Source organism: Dendrobium catenatum, unplaced genomic scaffold (genome assembly GCF_001605985.2).
Source record: "Dendrobium catenatum unplaced genomic scaffold, ASM160598v2 fragScaff_scaffold_908, whole genome shotgun sequence".
Taxonomy (NCBI): domain Eukaryota; kingdom Viridiplantae; phylum Streptophyta; class Magnoliopsida; order Asparagales; family Orchidaceae; genus Dendrobium; species Dendrobium catenatum.
This window is the reverse complement of record NW_021319370.1, coordinates 916,564-936,098: the sequence shown is the minus strand read 5'-3', so window position 1 is coordinate 936,098 and position 19,535 is coordinate 916,564. Positions and strand designations below refer to the sequence as shown.

Genomic DNA, 19,535 nt, shown 5'->3' with positions numbered 1-19,535 from the left:
ACGCTGGTATCCGAGTTCGTCGTCATAATCCCCCCTTCCTCTTTCAAAATCAGCACCTCGACGCTGAAATTCAGCACCTCGACGCTGATATTCTTCTCTCCTTTCTCCAAAATCTGCACTACCTTCATATTCCCCCCGCCTGCCTCCGAAATCAACACCTCGACGCTGAAAATCAGCACCTCGACGGTCATTTCCCATGCTCATCTCCTCTCTAGAGAGTGGCTCTAGAGGTGGCATGTCGTCGTCCCTTTCAAGAATCTCCACCTCCGGATTCCTCCTCCCCCGGATTGGGTTTGGATTTCCTCCTACGCCATGGCCGTCAGTAGTCTCTCTCACTTCCGATGTCTCCGGATTTGTCTTCATCTCCAATAGTTTCTTCATCATTTCTTCCATAGCCTCAAACCTCCCTTCCAACCTATCATTGTTGGTGGAGATTTCCATGAACTTTCCCTCCAGATCTGTCTTCAGTTGTCCGAACTCGCCTTCTAGTGCTTCCATCTTCTTTCCGGCCATCTTTCTTCTAAGGATCCAAAAAAAAAATACTTCTTCCGGAAAAGAAACTTGCTGAAATTTCAGAATTTCAGCCGCCGGTGGTCCCAAATCGACGCTCTGATACCAATTTGATAGGAAATTCTTGAAATCAAGTAATTCCTAGCCAAAACTGAAGCGGAACCAGGGAAAAAAACTGCTGTCTTCAGCAGTGGACAGCAGTTTTACACAGGAAAACAGTGAGGAAACGCAAGAAAACTGAGATCCAATGCAAGCAAAAGCTAGTATTTTATTAGTAGACGAATAAAATTGCAAAGATACAATTTGTTCTTCGATTCGAGAGGAAGAACGTACTCTCCAAAGTCTCCGGCGAAGCCAAGAGCCCAAAACAAAATCTAGATCTCAAAGAGAAAACTCAAATTCAAGATAAGATTCAAATTCCCCCCCAAACTCCTAATTATACAAAATTAATCATAAAGGGCAATAATAAACTTCCTAAAACAGCCTTCTCATTCAAAATTTCCCTCATAATCTCCCCCCAAGCTGCCTACGTGGACCTTACGTTTTTCCGCCCCGTCTGTTTTCTCCGCCTGGAGTAACAGTGGACCGGTCCGGGTTGGACCGGTCCAGCCGGCCCCTCCTGGGCCGGCATAACAAAATCTTCCTTTCGAATCGAAGATTCATTGTATTGGGTTCTTTTCTTTTCCTACTCAATACTAAGTGTTTTTCTTGGTGATTTGTCTCCAATTTTCTGTGAAAACTGCTGCGTGATTGCTGTTTTTCTCTGAAATTCTGCATTATTTTCCATTATTTTGGGTTGTACCTATGAAATTGTTGAGTAGCATGTAGCATATTATCAAATTATTGTGCCTCATTATTAGGAGGCTCTTCGTTAAGAGAGATGTGCTCAAACTGAGTCTGCCGATAAAGGGAGCAAGATAAGAGATAAGGTAGCGTTGAAGAGAGATGTGCTGAAGGTCCTATTTAAGAGTAGAGAGGAGCTTGGGGCAAGAAAATTTATGTGTTTTTGGCTGATAATAAGTTGATTATTGATGGGAAATCTTTTTGTAAAAAAAAAAAAAAAAGAAGCAGCTAAAACTGGCTGATTTTTCATTCATTTACATTTGCAGTGAATGCCAGCAAATCTCAAAACTAATGGGGTATCTGTTGGTATTTATGGCAAATGTTTTTTGCTTGTAATGTCCACCGGTGATCAACTGTTTATTAAGTTCTTCCCTAACCAAAGTTTTGCTATACAGTTTATGAGTGCATTACCGTGTACTACAACGGGTACTAATAAAATGCTTCATAATATTTTTAGTTTTCATGAAAATTTTTCAACGCCTAATCTCATTGCTTCCAAATAAGTAACATAGCTTACCCGTAGCATTCTTCTTAATTCATAGAAAATGGCATATGAGTTGAAGTTATTCACTTCTCATGGTGGCCCGGTTGCTGCACTCCTCTATCGTGATATGCAACCATTAAGATTCTTAATTGGATATCTTTGTTTCCAATGATTCAATGATTTCCTCTACCATGTTTGCCTATTCTGACAGGGACAACGTTCACTTTTTTTTTGACTATTTATAGCTTTCCTACTTTAATTTGTACTAACAATTACATTGGTTTTCATGTGAGAATTTCAGGTATGCCGATCAACCTAGCATAATGAAATATATCAAGATTGCTGCTCTTTTGCCCGAGAAATCTGTAAGGGACGTTGCATTGAGGAGTAGTTGGATGAGTGTAAGTTTTTCTTATCAATATTTTATAAGAACTCGTTATAGTTTTCTTATTATTATCATTTTCTATAGATTATATTTTTATTCTATAGTTATTTTATATGTTAATGTAGGATGTTCTATGAATTCATTCCTGATGAAAAAAAAAAAAAAACACTAATAACATAGTAGCATGAAAAAACAATTAAAATATATGAATAAAAATTGAGGGGTTTTCACTTATGATGCATACAAAATTAGAACCTATCATGCAATCAAATCCAGAAGTCAATTAGAAGCTAGTCTAGATATACTTTAGATGTAAATATAGAAAATTAGAGATTGGGAGATGGAAAGGTGAAGAAATTCTAGCCATATGATATGGAAAAACAAATGAGTTGATGTCATCCACAAAAGCAGATCTGGGTGGTGACCGCCCTTCCAGGGATTTTTCTACATTATTTCTATTGCCTTATGTGAAGTAGTATATTGTAATACAAAAATTAAGTTTTATAGGATTTTGCTGCTCCTTAGAAATGAAGAAACACTTCCCTATTACTTTTGTCCCTCAAAACCATAATTTTGGATAAGTTATTTATGTGGCACACCTCCTTCAACTAATAATTGATTGATTTTGGTTGTGTTGACTTTCACTAATTGCACATCAATGTTGATAACATGCCAAAGATGATCATGAAGGAGTGTTGGATGAGAATATGAATAAAGTTGAAGGGAAAAATGAAGGGTGAAATTTTGGAGGCTCAATTCTACCTGCCCTTATCAAGCTTCACAACTAACATTCAATCGTTTAACCTCCATGAAGAGAAGAGAATTGATATCCAAGCACTTATGGATCTATGGATGAGTAAATATGTCGGTATGTTCATTATATGATCATCTTTTATAGTAAACATCAACAATATGACTCCTTCAATCTCACATGACAATGCAAATTTCGTAACTAGGCTAAAGCGTGCAATCATAGTTATAATTTCAGATTTCAAGCTAGGACCTTGTATACTAGCGTACATAAATTGTTTAGTTATTATTTTACTTTTGAAAGTACGCTAAATTAAAAGAAGATACCTTTTACTGTGCTGTGCACTTGTGTCTTTATGGTGCTGAATTGAGTATTAGTATGCTTATTTGAATTAGAATATGTGTTTATCTAAACCAATGCTTTTTTCTTTGTAAATTATACAGAGGAAAGAAACTGGGAAACGTCGTAGATTAGACGAATATTCTACTGGAAGGAAATGCAAAGATAGAAAGGTAATTTTATCACAGCAGAATTTATTCTAGTTATTGAAGAATTTATCCCATTATTTCCTCTGATAAAGATTTCTCAATGAATTAGTTCTAAATTTTGAAAATTGATCTAATCCTTAGGAAATATTAGGTCTTGATTGAAACTTGTGATGTTTGAGTGCTTATTTTAGTGGATATATAAAAGATATTGTGTTATATCATGATTAATGATAGTGTTTGATGCTTATTTGTTGGTTTCAGTTCACATGATGAGATGAAGATGGAAGTTATATATTTTTTTTAAGTGAAAAAGCCTGAAATAGTCTCCTGACTGTGAATAAGTACCCAATTTAGTCTTTAGAGTTTTGCACTACCCCAATTTGGTTCCTTGACTATTTAAAATTAATCCAATTTGATCCCTTTGTTAGAAAATTTGTCAAATTTAACATAATATTCTGTAGTTCTCCTAATTTTCTTAAAATGAGGGGGAATTTAAGTAAAAACGTTTAAATTATGCTTTTCATTAGCGGATTTTTTTAAATAAGAGTTTTGGAGTTTTATAGTCAATATATGACATCATTTTTGTAATAAGAATTTTATAATTTTTGTAATATATGATTATGTTTTTTGTAATAACGTTTTAGAGTTTTGTATGATCTTCCATTTAGATTTAGCTTAAAAGGTTTTTTTTTTTGAATTATTCACCGTTATTATTTAGTAAGTTAACTTTCATATTAGTTTTTGTATTTATAATTTATTAAATGATAAAATAGAACAACAGAAACAATTTAATCTCATATATACTTACACTACCTAAAAACATTTAACTTTGGTGTTAATTTTAGCTGTTAGTTTTGTCATTGAGAATTGAATCAATTTCAATAGTCTAGGGACTAAATTCAGCTAAGTGCAATACTCTGGACTAAATTTGACATTTGCTAATAGTTGGGGGACTATTTTAAGGTTATTATTATTATTATTATTTCTAAAATAAATCTGTGCTTGAATTTTACTTATAGATTATGAGTAACCTTAGATTATAACTCTCGTTAATTATGGACTTGCTATATTTACTTATGGATGCTTCATCAGGAAAAGATTGGGGATTCTTCCATGAATGTGAATATACATCCATTTGGCAGCAATGTTGGATATCCTTTTATGATGCATCATGTGAACAATAACAATCATTTTCTTAGTGAAGGTGAGCTATACATATGGTTGGCATTTTATTTTCTATCTTAGTGAAGCTATATCTTAGTGAAGGTTGTGCTATTAAAAATAGCAGACTTTTAATTTCTTTTTATCGTGTTACCTCTCACAGTTTCTTTTGCAAAAGATTTAATAGCACAATGTGCTCATGTTCTACAATATAAATTCTGCTATTTTTTTTAATCTTCCAAATTAGGCATGGAAGTATTTATGTTAATTCATGGTTAATTTAGTATGAGGCAACCTGTGGTCTAGCATGAATTAAATTCCTAGGCCATTCTGTCATATGTGTTCGGAACTGCTTAACCATGGATTTTGGAGCTATTGTTGCACAATGTTATTGGTAGAGTGGAGGAATGAACAAGGATGCTATTGAAATTCTGGTCCATGGGTGGTTATGGACAGTTGTTAAGCACAAATATAGGAGATAGTATAGCTGCTGATTCTCTTGTATTCAAATTGGAATCCAATGAGGAGGCGGACACCAATCCATCAACATGTTTAGGAATTTTATAAGGAAGCCATCAAAAACATTAATATATGAAAACTGTCCCTACTGTAACTGGCGGTTTTGCTATGCAGTAATCCCCTACCATATTCGCTAGCTCATCTAGTCCAGGAAGGTTCACCGACTACTTGGCTGCCCCCCCTTTTTTTTTAACTTCCTTCCTTTGGGAGAAGACTAATATTATGTATTATTTTTTCTAGATTCGTAATTATCATTTTTCACTTTTGTTCATCACATAAGTTGTCATTTGTATGTCTACAAATATTGCCATTAACTTGCTCAATGGGAAAAGAAATAATTGTTTTTCGCCTCCATGTTGTTCCTAGAAGTCTTTCTGAATGATGCTCTTTTTTCATTATGGTATCATAGTCATCTTCTCTAACCTTTCTATCCCTTCAGTCTCTAATTTCTTTTTCCTTTGTCATAACCATGATAACGATTTAGAACATAATGACATCCGATACAGCTTCTATATTTGCCACCACCTCTAGTCATAAAACAATTATTCATAGCAATATTGATAGGCACGAAACCCTTTCCAACCCATTGGCCGGCGCTAGTTATTGGGCACAATCTGAATTTGTCAAAACTATCTCCAACAGGCCAATCACTTATAACGCTCATTAGCAAGAGAGGAAATGATGATTATCTCATAGGTGCAGTCACACTTTCATTAAATGCACATTCAAAGTTTATAATATAAAGATTTAAAAATAACATGATTATGCATTGATTTGTTAACTCTGGAAAATAAAATTGGCCAAAATTCCATGTTTAAAAATCTAGGATACAAAAAAAAAAAAAAAAAAAAAAAAAAAAAAAAAAAAAAAAAAATCGAATGCTTGAAATCAACATGCCCTCTTTGATTTTTGATAATGTCATCTTTCTGTTAGTCAATATTATAGTACCTTTTATAAATATTGATAAATATTTGATGTCTTTGAAAAATTTGCTTTAGAGTGCTTATAGGATGCAATTAGACATTACAAAATAGTTCAAAAAAATACAATATCAAAATTCCTTCTTGGTCTAGATAAAATCTTGATGAATTCTAAGATAGAACAATTGGAACAAAAGCCCTTTCATTCATTTAGGAAGCATTCGTCGAAGTTTATAAAAAAATGAGAAGCAAAAACATCATGATGAAAAACCTAGGTCATCCAACTTATCCTAAAAGCTCATTACTTGTTCTCTGAAGTCTATCACCACTTGTGGAGGTTGCTGCTCCACTTTCTTTAGCTCATACTTGCACATAAATTTTAGTACAAATTCTTGTTAAATCTATGGAATCAAGGCTTTCAGACCCTCCTAATGCTGTGCCTAGCTTTTATGAGAGCTCATATGCTTGTAAGTGTACTATTTCATAGACTCCAGCTAAGCTAGCCCTTCTTCCCATTCCTATGAGGATTTTGTTACAGATTTTGAATAATTTTATGAATCTAATGTTAGTTTACCATCTATTGAATTGATATAATATTTCATGTCCTATATTTTAGGAGAGGCAAAGCAAGGAAAAAAAGTACCATCATTTTTCAATATTCATAAGACCACAAGCAAGACTTTTAAATTGAGAGTTCATGATGATATATTCACATATTAGATGAATATTTTCTCTTCTTCCATCGTATTAATTTTTCACATTTATCTATCAATTTCTTAGTATTGTCTCATATGCACTAATATCCTTATTTGGTTATAATATCACAAAAAGAGCATGCATACCTCCAATAAAAATTTCACATAGAAAAAAGTCCTTAATCAGGTCACCAATAGAAATCTATACACAAAAAGAAACCTACTTAAACTTGCATGGGAAGTTGGTGGATTGAAAACCTAGAAAATAGGGTCTATATGCTTGTAAGTGTACTATTTCATAGACTCCAGCTAAGCTAGCCCTTCTTCCCATTCCTATGAGGATTTTGTTACAGATTTTGAATAATTTTATGAATCTAATGTTAGTTTACCATCTATTGAATTGATATAATATTTCATGTCCTATATTTTAGGAGAGGCAAAGCAAGGAAAAAAAGTACCATCATTTTTCAATATTCATAAGACCACAAGCAAGACTTTTAAATAGAAATAATGTAGGACATGAAATATTATACCAATTCTGAATAAAATCTTGATGAATTCTAAAAGTAACAAGAGTTGAAATATTGAAATATCATTTTATAAAATATGATTGTTCTTTATTAAAAAATGTTTAATAATTTTTTTAGAAAAATTATAATTACTTGAAAATTATATTTAATAAATAGTTTAATTAGAAAATGTCCAAAATACTCTTACATTTAACATCATTAGCTCCAATATTGAATGGTACTATGGTAGGACAAAAATGATCAATTTTAAAGAGTTGAGGGACTTAATTGATCCTCAAAAGAGTCTGGGACTATTTTGGTCTCTCACAAAGAGTTGAGGGACCATTTTGGTTCTTTTCTCAATAAACTTATCTTCACTATTTCTTTCAATGTCATTAATTATTTTACTTTTGTTCATATTCAACCTCATGAAATGGGTAAACTTTATCTAGGAGTCATAAAGTGTATTTATTGGCTGCTCACAAAACCAACAAGAGTACAAATGTTATTATCCAAATGCTAAAAAATGTTACAATTCTATGGACGTAACTTTTTTTTTTTAAATAACTTTCTTACCCAAAGCTCACTTTTAGGGGGAGAATTCCAACTCTCAATGAATAGAAGTTTTGTATGAATATCTACCCTCTTTTGAGCCTACATCGCTCTTTGAACTACCCGAATCTCATGCCCCTAGTTACATTAAAAATTATTAACTTCACATATAATAAGCTAGGTACAAAATAGATGTCTATACCAAATTTCAGGGAAATTCACAAAACAAAGGGGATCAAAGCATTTCTTCATAGAAAAAACATGTGTTTTACCCAATTCTCGAATATCCTTCATAATGCAATAGTAATTCTGATTTTAACATTGAGATTGCCCACATGAAAGTAACAAGAACTATAAGGACTAACAAAAAATACCCAAGTAGTGAGCTGTGGGCTCTGAAAATTCGGCCCCGGCCTCCCCCCGCTATGATTTTGCTTTGCGAGGGAGTTTTAACGAACTAAGTTCCGGGGTAAATTTTGGAAGGCAGATGGATTTGTAAATAAGACACTTCCCAAAGATTTCGCCCTCATTTTGAGAGGACTTTATGATCTGAGTTCTGGTTTCCTATAGGCGCAAGCCCCTACAGTTAATTACCTCTCCCGGTAATGAGAGAGAACTTTCAATTAAGGCTAGTCGTCAATCAGATACGTTGTATCCATAGATACGTAGTATCAAGCATATAGTAGCAGCATGGGTTTGAGATATAGTTGAAGAATTTGGAAATTTGGAGGATTGGAAGATTTGATGTTTAAAATTGGAAATTTCACAATCTTGCAATTAAAGCGGGTGATGGGGGAATGGATGATAGACCCAATCAAGATCCCATGGTTCCGTCATCCCGGGCCATCGTGGTCCCTGGTCTACTTTGTCAGAGGTAGTCGACCCAACCTGACAGAAAGATTCTTGTCGGCAGCCATGGGTTGCTTCGTCCAAGGGGACCTTGTAGACCTGGGATGGTTATTTTCCTAAGGGGTCAAATTTGAATCCACCTTAGCTAACAGAGGGCTTTGTGCCCTATCGATCATATCCTATTGGTTCATATCTCAAGGATTTGATGCCAATAAGGAATGCATTGGCGCTGGCCATAACCGGTATTTCGTGGTGCCATTTGGCGACAAAACCACTCGGTTCAGAGGGCCCCGGGTCATAATCGTTTATCATGCGGTGCCATTTGGCGGCAAAACCGCCGGTTAGAGGACACGTACAACGTCCTTACTGGCAGGAGATTGTTTGAGAATAGACCCTAGTGATATTCACGACCAGGCATTAGCCCTTTGTGCTGAAGTAATTTTCAGATTTGTCCATCTCGGCAAACTGTTGCGGAGGGTGAATGGATTTTGCTTTAAGTAGTTTGGTGGATTTATTTCAATTTTAATTTTTTTTTTATTTTTGAGTTTTTAAGATTTTTTTGGATTTTTGAATATTTGGAACGGCATTTGAAAAATATTTGTGAACCCCTCCGGTTGAGATAAGAAATCAACACGGTCATCATCGGGGTGTTTGGGGTCATTTCCATTTGTTGATTGAACCTTGTCAACTCGGTAGAGTTGTTGACCGAGGATCGGGTTTCTCGTAGGCTTTATGCCTTTGTTAGTGAATTTTCTTGATTATAGTCATTGAATGCATTAAAACAAATACACCGGTTGTCATAACCATGTATTTGTTTGATTGTTCAAACCCTGTCGACTCCTATTGATCCGTATAGGAGGATCGGGTTCGAACTTGAATTCACTTATTGACCCGTGCAGCATCCCTAGACGTCACGTGTGTTCCTACAACACACTCGCAGGGGCCCATGTGGGTGTTTGGGGGCATTTTATAATTATATCTTGTCTACTCATTTTTACCTGCTTAGGAGGATCAGGTTCAAAAATAACCCACACAGCATTCCCGGACATCACGTGTGTACCGATAACATGCTCGTCGGGGCCCATGCAAGTTTTGTGATTGCATTTATCCCTAGTGTACCTATGTGTATACAAACTACGGTGCATGTGCGGGGGTATTTTGCAATATTTCAGTCATGCAAGCAATTTCCATTTGAATGTGTACGACATTCCATTTGAGAGTTTCAAAATGCCTTCTGTCCACTTATATGAGTGTTGTGGATCCGGTGGCATGGCATTGTAGTTGTGGACGCCTTCTGTCTGCTTGTATGAATATTGCAGATCTGGTGGCATAGCATTGTAGTCTTGTAAACGCCTTATGTCTGCTCGTATGAGTGTTGCAGATCCGGTGGCGTGTTATAGCAGTTTCTGTATTGAATTATTTACTGCTTTATACAGGTAGACTGTCGTGCACTATTTATTGCTTTCTACAGTTAGATTATAGTGCACTAACGAATCTCCTGCTTTACATTTATAAATGCTCGTAGATAGCTTGTTGTATGCACGATAAGTTTTCCATTGAAACTCGTAATCACTTTCTTATTTTCTTTGTAGATATCACTTTGCACACATAAGAGGCTTCCTAGGATGGCTCGTAGGTATCTGAATGTGCTGTAGCCTTACATCTTTGCTAGCGGAGAACATACATATTTGTGTCTACAGAGTCTCTAAAGTAGTCACTTCGTATCCACTGTTATTATCCACGCATAACTTCATTGGTCATTGCAGTTCATATGGCCTGGTTGTAAATAAATGGCTTCATTTGCTAAATGCCTTTCACATCTCACTCACGAACATACTACTTATTTTATCATCTTTGGAGGTGATTTGCAGTGTTCATGATGAAACCAACGACGTTGCTTACGAAAATTTGCATTCTGATTAGCTTGGAGCTCCCAGATTCCACAGGTTCTCTATATTATTAATTGATTGTAGGCACATTATTATCCCTTCAATTTGATTTCCGCTTATGTATGACTTATGTTACATGTCATAAGCATCTTCATTTCATCGTGATGCTCAACTATTACTTGATTGCATTTTTATTTAGACATCCTACTGGAGCTTCGTCACTTTAAAGTACACTGCATTCCTTGGTTATTGATTGTATGCTGGCTTGTAGGACATGACAGGCTATTTAGGTCTCATCATCTGCTTATGTATACATTTGCTCATTACCACTCATTTGAATGCTCTAAACAATTTCCCTATTCTGGCATCTTAACTGATATGATGGCCATTTCATTATATTGATTGAAGAACTTGTGTTGCCAATTTACAAGCATGTAATTGTTCAAAGCCTTCACATCACGATCTTCACAAGTTTTTGTATCCCCCAAGAGCTTCAATATTCATTGCATGTTGGCGGTTATGCCACATGTTTTTACAACTCATTTTGTTGTTTAAGGATGAATTGATTCCAATGTTGCAAGTCAATCGTCATGGTTCAAATGGTCTTAGGACCAAGTCATTTCCTTGCAATCTTCTTATTGTTTGCAAACATGTATTGCTTACAAATTCTTTTGTCCTCAAAGATAATTCAATATGATGAGTTCAATATTATTATCAATTAATCTTTTCATTTCAATTGAGGTAATTATATCAAGTCAATTATTATGACCCCAAGAAGTCTCTAAATCATGGCTTTGAAGTCAAACCATGTCCTTCAAACTCTTCTTGTCACTTGCAAACAAATGATATTTACAAGTTCCTTATTTTTAAAAGCAATTTATAATTTGATTGTAATTTCATTTAATTCTCATTTTGATGTTGTTATCTTGTAGTTCAATTAGGTCCGATATGAGTTCAACTTGAGTTCAATTTCATCCCTTGTTCTTGTCAGCTTCGGTTCACATTCAAGTTCACTTCAGTTCGAGTTCAGTTCAGCTTGAGTCCGAGCTCATGTTCAAGTACAAGTTCTTGTAGTTCATGCTCAATTCCATTAATTCATGTTCATTTGAGTCCAAGTCAGGTCCGAATGCAATCATATATTCACCTGAAATTTCGGCAGCCTCCTTGCGTCTCCTCCGATTAGGGGAAAACTATGGGAAACTGGGTATTTCCCACTACGCTAAGAAAAACGTGTATGGTAGATGTCCTCAAAACGAGGACACCACAGCCGTGTATTTTTTGATCCCCCACCACGCGAAGAAAAACGTGTACGAGTCTTCGGTACCTGTTAAAAAAAAAAAGCAGTTGTTTCCCCGCAAGCAAGTACTTATGGGTATCCCCACTTCGTCGTACGCATCACACCGGGTTCCCATCCCACCACGCTAAGAAAAGCGTGTATAGACGGTTTTCCGGTGCGCCACGAACTCCGAACAAGGGATTTTGCATGATTACCCACCCGCTTCGTCGCAAGCGTCACGACGCACTTGCTCCCACCACGCTAAGAAAAACGTGTATAGGTGGTCGTTTTGTCGCGCCACATGTGTCGAAACGAGTTTTCTAAATTTTGAAAAATTCTTTTATTTTTGAAAGCTCTTTTTTTTCTTAAAAAAAAAAAAAACTTATTCCACCTTTCACTCTTTTTTTTTTTGTAACCATCAATAGCACAAATATAATGATGATCATAATAATAATGATCATTATCATTAACAGTACACTCTATCAACAATACTAATGCTAACTATCATCAATGGTAATAATGCTCACTATCATTGCCATTACATGTTGGAAACAATTTTTTTTTTTAAGCAACAAGAATACCTCGCCAGCAATCATAGGAATAAATAAAAGCTTATTCCCGTTTCTCTGTTGAAATTCTGGAAACCACATAAGTAAAATGGTTTGGAATTTATGAGCTTAGAACTGTTTTAGGGAGAGGTAAAATTAGTGGGCCGTTGGGCTGCTTGGACATGGGTTGATTTTCTGAAATGGAAAAGACAAAAATGGCTCTTTGGGTAGAAAATTGTTTGGAGTGAAGTGGATTTGTTGGAATTTGAAGTTTGTTGGCTGTCTCGTGGACTGGTTTAGAAGAGTTGTAAGTTTAGATAAAAAGAAGGCAAGAAATGGGCTTTGGACTGAATTCCGTTGGTGGGCTTTTGAGTTTGAAGTGCAGAGAAGCTTGAATGGGTTGGATCGGAGGGTTGTAGCTTACTAGGGAGTAAAAGCAACAGGTAAGAATTCAGCTTTTGTCTCTTCCTTTGCTGTCACGTGAAGGCATGAGATGGGAAATGCTGCTGTGGAGAAATGGGGGAGGAACTGTGTTGTGTACTCTGTCCTACGGTCCTGCTTTGGGGTATATGAACGGAGCTTGAAAGAGCTATGGCTTCGTTCACTGGAGGCGGGGTTGAGGCTTCACATGGATAGGAGTTTGGTCAGTAGTAGCAGGAAGCTTTGAATAAACAGGGAGATATGAGATTTGGCTACAGGAAGCTTAGGGAGCTTCTAACCGTGATGGACTGTGGGAGGCGGACAAGAGAACGAGAGAAATGTTTTCAAAGCTTGGAAGTCATTTTAACTGGAGGTTGTCTTCCCCATACCACCATGGCCCACTATAGATGGAAGAGAAATGTTTCTGTACAAAGCAGTTACCCGATGCTCATTTGATGGATTCCTCAGCCACTCCATAACAAGCTCCTTATCCTTGCCATGCCCAATGAGATCATTTCTAGGCAAGGATCCCGCTTCATGTGCTACGTGCAGCTCAAGCTGCTGCTTCTGATTCTCCTGCTTTACTTGTTCTGAGAAAAGAATGAGAGGAGTTTTGGATTCATGCCGAGACAGATAGGAGGTTTTGAATGGAAGAGGGGGGCCGTGAGCTGCAGGGAAGCTCGTGAGAAGTCTTGGACCGATCGAGGACTTGAGTTTAAATGAGCCTAGCGACGTCCGAGGAGAAGATATTTTCAGCGGGATATGGGGGATTTGGCAGAGACCTTGTGTAGAACTTCGACGAAGCCGAGGTAATGGAATTAATGTTTGATTAGAAATCAGTTTTGACCTTAGGTTTTATTAGATTTAATAATAATATTTAATAATAAAATATTACTATTAAAATTATCAATAAATCAAAATAGCAGAAGAATGATGATTGCCCCAAAAATGCCTTGATCAAGGTGTATTCATCCCGAAACATGTGTGATCGCCTCGGAATTCTTGTATTTCATCTTGTTTTGTGTGTTGATTTTGTCGAATATCAAAATTAGGCGAATTGGTAGTGCATTTAGGGTATTGTCGATGTCCCGATCATAATGACGCAGTCCGTTTCACGATCGGACATCTTCCAAACATCGTCGAGCCCTGATTTGTATCGAAATGCGTATTGTCGTATTCGAATCATCTCGGAATTTGTGCCACCACCTTGAACAATCCAAATTGATAAAAATATATATATATATTTTATCTTAATGTTGATGATGTTCCGGAAACAATGGCACTGTCCGTTTTGCGATCGGACGTCATTTCGTCATCGACGAGGCTAATTTCCCTCGTAACGCGTGTCTTTGCATCATATTTGGATCGTCCTTTGAAATTTGCGACACCACATCAAACGATCCAATTTGATCAAATAAAATATAGACTCATAATGCCTACGACGTTTCGGACGCAACGGAGCCATCCGTTTTGCAATCGGACGTCATGTCATCTCCGTAGAGGCAAATTTCCGCAATACGTGTGCTTTCGTATTATATTTAGGACGCCTTTAAAATTTGCGACACCATCTCAAATGATCCAATTTAATGAAATAAAATGTAGACTCTTAATGTCGACGACGTTCCGAACGCAACAGTATCATCCATTTTGCTATCGGACGTTATTTCATCACCGACGAGGCTAATTTTCCTCGTAACGTGTACCTTTGTATAATATTTGGAGCGCCTTTAAAATTTACGACACCACCTCAAACTATCCAATTTAATCAAATAAAATATATATTCCTAATGCCGACGACATTCCGGACGCAATGGCGCTGTCCGTTTGTCGATCAGACGTCGTCTGAGTGTCTTCGAGGCCTCGCTTCCTTCGTAACGCATGACTTCATATCATACTTGAATTGCCTAAAAATTTGCCACCATGTCAGAAGATCCAATTTGATTAAATAAAATACATATTCTGAATGTCGACGATGCTCCGAAAGTAATGGCATTGTCCGTTTTGCGATTGGACGTCATGTCGTCTCCGTAGAGGTAAATTTCCTCAAGATGCATGTCTTAACATCACATTCGAATCGCCTCGAGATCTGCACCACCACCTCAGATGATCCAAATTGATTAAATAAAATGTAGACTCTTAATTCCGTCGATGTTCCGGGCATAATGACATTGTCTGTTTTGAGATCGGACGTCATTTCATCACTGACGAGGCTAATTTCCTTCGATATGCATGTTGTCTCGAAATTCGTGTCACCCATTAGGATGATCTAAATTGAACAAATAAAGTACAGTTCTTGAGTATTTGCAATATTCTGAACACAATGACGAAGTCCATTTGTCGATCCGACATCGTTTGATCGGCCTCACGGTTTAATTTCGGGTGTTAGTCCCCCTTTTTTGACTGATATCATCCGATTCGATTGCGAGAGGCCTCGAACCGGCATAATTTAGTGTCCTGATCGCAATGATACCATCTATTTGGCATTCGGAGGTCATTTGACCCCTCAAGTGATGTGTTTTGTCAAAGCACGCATTGCTTAAATCATCACGCACGCATTGCTTAAATCATCGTTTTTTGCCACTTTTCACATGGTTTTACATGTAGGGGTCAACACGAGTACTTCTCCTATGACAATTTCTCTGCTCCATGTCTTTTTAACTAGTTTTTGTAGCATGGACATTCCCCAACAATATTTATGAAACTTTAAAAATGCTTGAATGGAGATATGTTGTTAATAAAGAATTACATGCATTGAAAAGATTGACACAAGAAAGGTCTTGTCTTTGGAAAAAGTGGAACATTGAGAGATGTTCATGAAAAATTATGACCATTTGAAAGAATGACTCATGAAAGCTTTTGGTATAACCAAAGGGAAATAGGCCTATCGGGTGTAATGGATCTTCAATATCAAATACAAGTTTGATTGGAGCATGGAAGGGTATAAAGCTATAATGGCCTTTTCATCAACTTGAGACTACCTACTAAGATTAACTATCAACATATCTTTGCACTGATTGTCAAGATTCATTTTGTTCAAGTTATTCTCTCTTTGAATGCTAACCTAGAATAACCTCTTCATCAACTTGATAAAAAAAAAGTCTTCATTAATGGGAATTATGAGGATAAAGTTTATATTACTATACCACTTGAAGATGACAACAAAGTCTGCAAACACACAGTCATTTTATGGTCTAAAATAATTACTAAAAGTTTTGTTCGACATATTCATTACTATGATGTGGGCTCCAAAAATTCGGCCCCGCCTCCACTCGCTTTTCTTATTCGGCGATGGAGTTTTAACGAACTAAGTTCCGAGGTAAATTTTGGAAGGCAGATGGGTTTGTAGATAAGACACTACCCAGAGATTTCGCCCTCATTTGGTGAGGACTTTATGATCTGAGAACATATGATTAAAAAGCACAATTACTCTAAGGGGTAGACTGATCACATGGTATTTGTCAAGAAATCATCAACATGTAAAACTAGAATCCTTATTGTCTATGTTAATGATGTTATCTTAACCGGAAACAATGAAGAAGAAATTAGCATTACTAAAATGGGATCAAAACAATGCCTCCTATTGTTACTTCAATGGCTTATTTCATCATCATTCTCTTTTGATTCACATGCATGCAAGTGTTAAAAATTATTAATGTTAGTACAAAGAAAAGTGAGGGTAATCTACATTGCATCTAGTAATGTCTACTTTCATTCACACCAAAAGAGTAAAAATATTTAGAAAATATCACTATATTCACACAAATAAAGAAGATAAAAAATGGGTTAGGATGTTCTTCTTGAGCAGACACTAAATGTTGAAGTTGATTGCCTTTTCAATTCTCATTCACTTAATTCGATGGAGATATTCTTGCTGGCTTTTATAAGACTTTCTCACACAACTCTTTCTTATGCTCACTTAAGTAATAAAACATTAGCCTTTGGTTGTATATGTGCCTTAATTTAAATAAAAAAGCATGTTAAGAATAAAGGGTTGATTAACCATCCATTTGGTATTTGATTAGTTTGCGAGAATGTGGATAAAGTCTCCTGGAAGACAAGGTACAAGGTACTTTGGGCTACCTTTTTAATTGGATCTAACATATTTCAATTCATGTGTCCAGCTTGTGGGGAACACTTAATATTTCTCCTACACAAAAAAGGCACTTATAGCCTTTGTTGGCTTATCTCAACATGCTAAGTTCTACTTAACCAAATAGAATGAGTAATTTGTAGTACTCAAACAAATTGTTACTCCGCCCAACCATTTTTGTCCAAGTCATCCTGGGCATATTTACATCCACAATTTTAATGAATTGAAATCCGCATAGCCTCTCTTTTACTCTAGCTAGCTAGTTGCACTTTCTTAAGTCCGCTTGGCCAGTCGTCCCTTTATCCAGTCTACTTGGTCATTATTGACTCTAATTGATTAAACATTTAACTGATGGATCACAAGGGGTTCAATGTAGTAAGATTATAGGTTTTCTCATAATTAGTCTTTAATTATGAACTTGTTCTATAGTGGTTGGTATACTTTTATGATGTGTTTTGGCTTGCCACATGGAAGATGGATAAAATTAGCTTCTATATCAGTAAGGGTGAGGTCCAATGGGCCTTGTTTTTGTTGATTAGGCATACACATGACACATAATTGACATTTAGTGGATACATAATCGACATGTGGTTGACGTGTGGTTGTCAAGTTGCATGCAAAACCAAATTAATTTGCAAATCCCCTTATTATATCAAATGTTGAGGCTTGAAATGATGATGTGACTCATTCGCAAAGCGGCAATGATATATGGGCTCCACTAGAGAGCTTTAATCAAGTCTATTCAATTGGCTTAGTGGGTCTCAATGTTGTATTCATGGTTGATTTTAATTTCCATAAGTAGAGGGTCTAAATCTAATTGGTGTTTAATTCAAGTTCTAAATGGGCTAGGAGCTAGGTGAGCTATCAGGCTAAGCTTCTTAGACTTATTTCTTGGACTATATGGAGGTTTTAACCAACAAATATGACAACTATGCATAAGCATTTAATTGCCAGTTTTTTCTTACCTGATTAAAGGTTGACAATTAAGCGGCTTAGAGGTTTCTCAGTCACACGAAACAACTTGACAACTAGCCAATACTGTTGCGATTAAAGGGTCTTCTATTTCCTGACCAACTCAAACAACAAGATCATAGGGGCTATGAAGTGATGGTTGAGCAATGAAATGGAGATGGGACCTTTTGTACCTCTTATCTTGAGATGCATTGTCTTTATAATGAGCATTGTAGTGTGAACTGTTTTATCATGGGAGGTTTTGACCTCCCCATTTTTAGAGAGGTTGCGAGGCATGACCATGGTTGGTGTCATGGTTGTGGAGAATGTGATTAGGTTGGGGAGCTCAGAGGTGGGGTAGGAGGGGTAGTTATATGTTTACAACAATGAGTTGATTTAGACTGTTGTGCTTGTTTGGATACAAGTAAGATTTAACACAAGCATGATTTAATAAATCTTATAAATTTGAATTTAGTAAAATTTGAGAGCATATAACTTGAAAATTGTTTGACATTAGAACTTTTAAATCTTGATAAATCTTGGTAAATTAATTGAATTTTTGTTTCATGGTTTAGTTTTTAACTCAATTGATTTATTTCTTTCCAAGAGATACACATGTATTGCACTTGCTTATATTATTTTGTTTCAATGAAAAATAATACAATTGAATGAAAAATAATAGAATCAAGGAAGTTTGTATGATTCTAGGAGGCCAAAAAGGGTTTATAAAACCACTAGGCAGCGTTTGTTCTTGGATTTGATTCTACCCTCTAATGAGGTCTCCCAATTAGCAAAATCCTAGTGGATGTTGCTTTACATGGATTGTCGAATTTACCAACCAAACAAAAATCTTTTGACAAGAATTAAGATAAATTATGGTCAAGTCCAAATTCATACTTGCAATCAAATAACTTCATAATGTCATGAGCCTAATCGAGTTGCAAACCTATAATGGACATGGGTTGACCCTAATTGATCTAGATTGGTCATAATTTTTTTTATATTTTTTTTTTAAATATATAAATCTAAGAAATTTGGGGAAATTATCAAAGTTTTAATTAATTAAGTCTCTTCCATTTTTAATTAGCCCATTAATGTTCCTAGTTTGGTTCATTAAATGTCTTGGATTATTTGATAATAATTAAGGGGAAATCATTATAATCTATGTAATACCCTTGAGGCGCTTTTTCATGTTGACCACTAAAATTTCATGATGATTTGATCATATATCACCTAACAGATGATCTAGACAATGATATAGATGATTCATTAATTTCATAGTATATGATTTCTCAATCAAATGATATTTTTTTAGTATGAATAAACTACACCTAAAAGAATTTTAATGAATTTGATTTCAAATAATTACATGTAAGTGGTACTTCTGGTGTGGAGCATAGTAAGCCTGCCTATTTCTTCATCAAATTTGATCAATTATTAAGTCTTCATATAAAGTTGTCAAATTAGATCAAGTTATTAGGTTGTAGATCAGTGCTAATAATCTTGATGTTGCATTTGGAGATATAACCTTACGCATTTGGAGGTGGTAACAAAGAAAGCTAGTTTGTAGAGAATGAATATTTTCCATATAAAAGATTGCAGCCTATCCCTGTTTCTATATAATGATGGAGTTGCATCCTTTTAAGATGGAACAATTCATTATCCAACCAATTGGATTTCAATGTTATAACCTTC

The 19,535-nt window shown here is 35.8% G+C and overlaps 1 protein-coding gene across 3 annotated transcripts in view; it reads left to right on the top strand.

The window, feature by feature from the left end:
- Window positions 1-19,535, top strand: part of LOC110112682 — a 41,183-nt gene that overhangs the window by 12,387 nt on the left and 9,261 nt on the right. For all 3 annotated transcript variants that reach the window (XM_028697284.1, XM_028697285.1, XM_020844989.2), the window contains 3 exons: window positions 2,139-2,238; window positions 3,417-3,485; window positions 4,554-4,665. In XM_028697284.1, coding sequence (XP_028553117.1) covers window positions 2,139-2,238; window positions 3,417-3,485; window positions 4,554-4,665 — 281 coding nt within the window. The remainder of the gene's footprint in view (window positions 1-2,138; window positions 2,239-3,416; window positions 3,486-4,553; window positions 4,666-19,535) is intronic.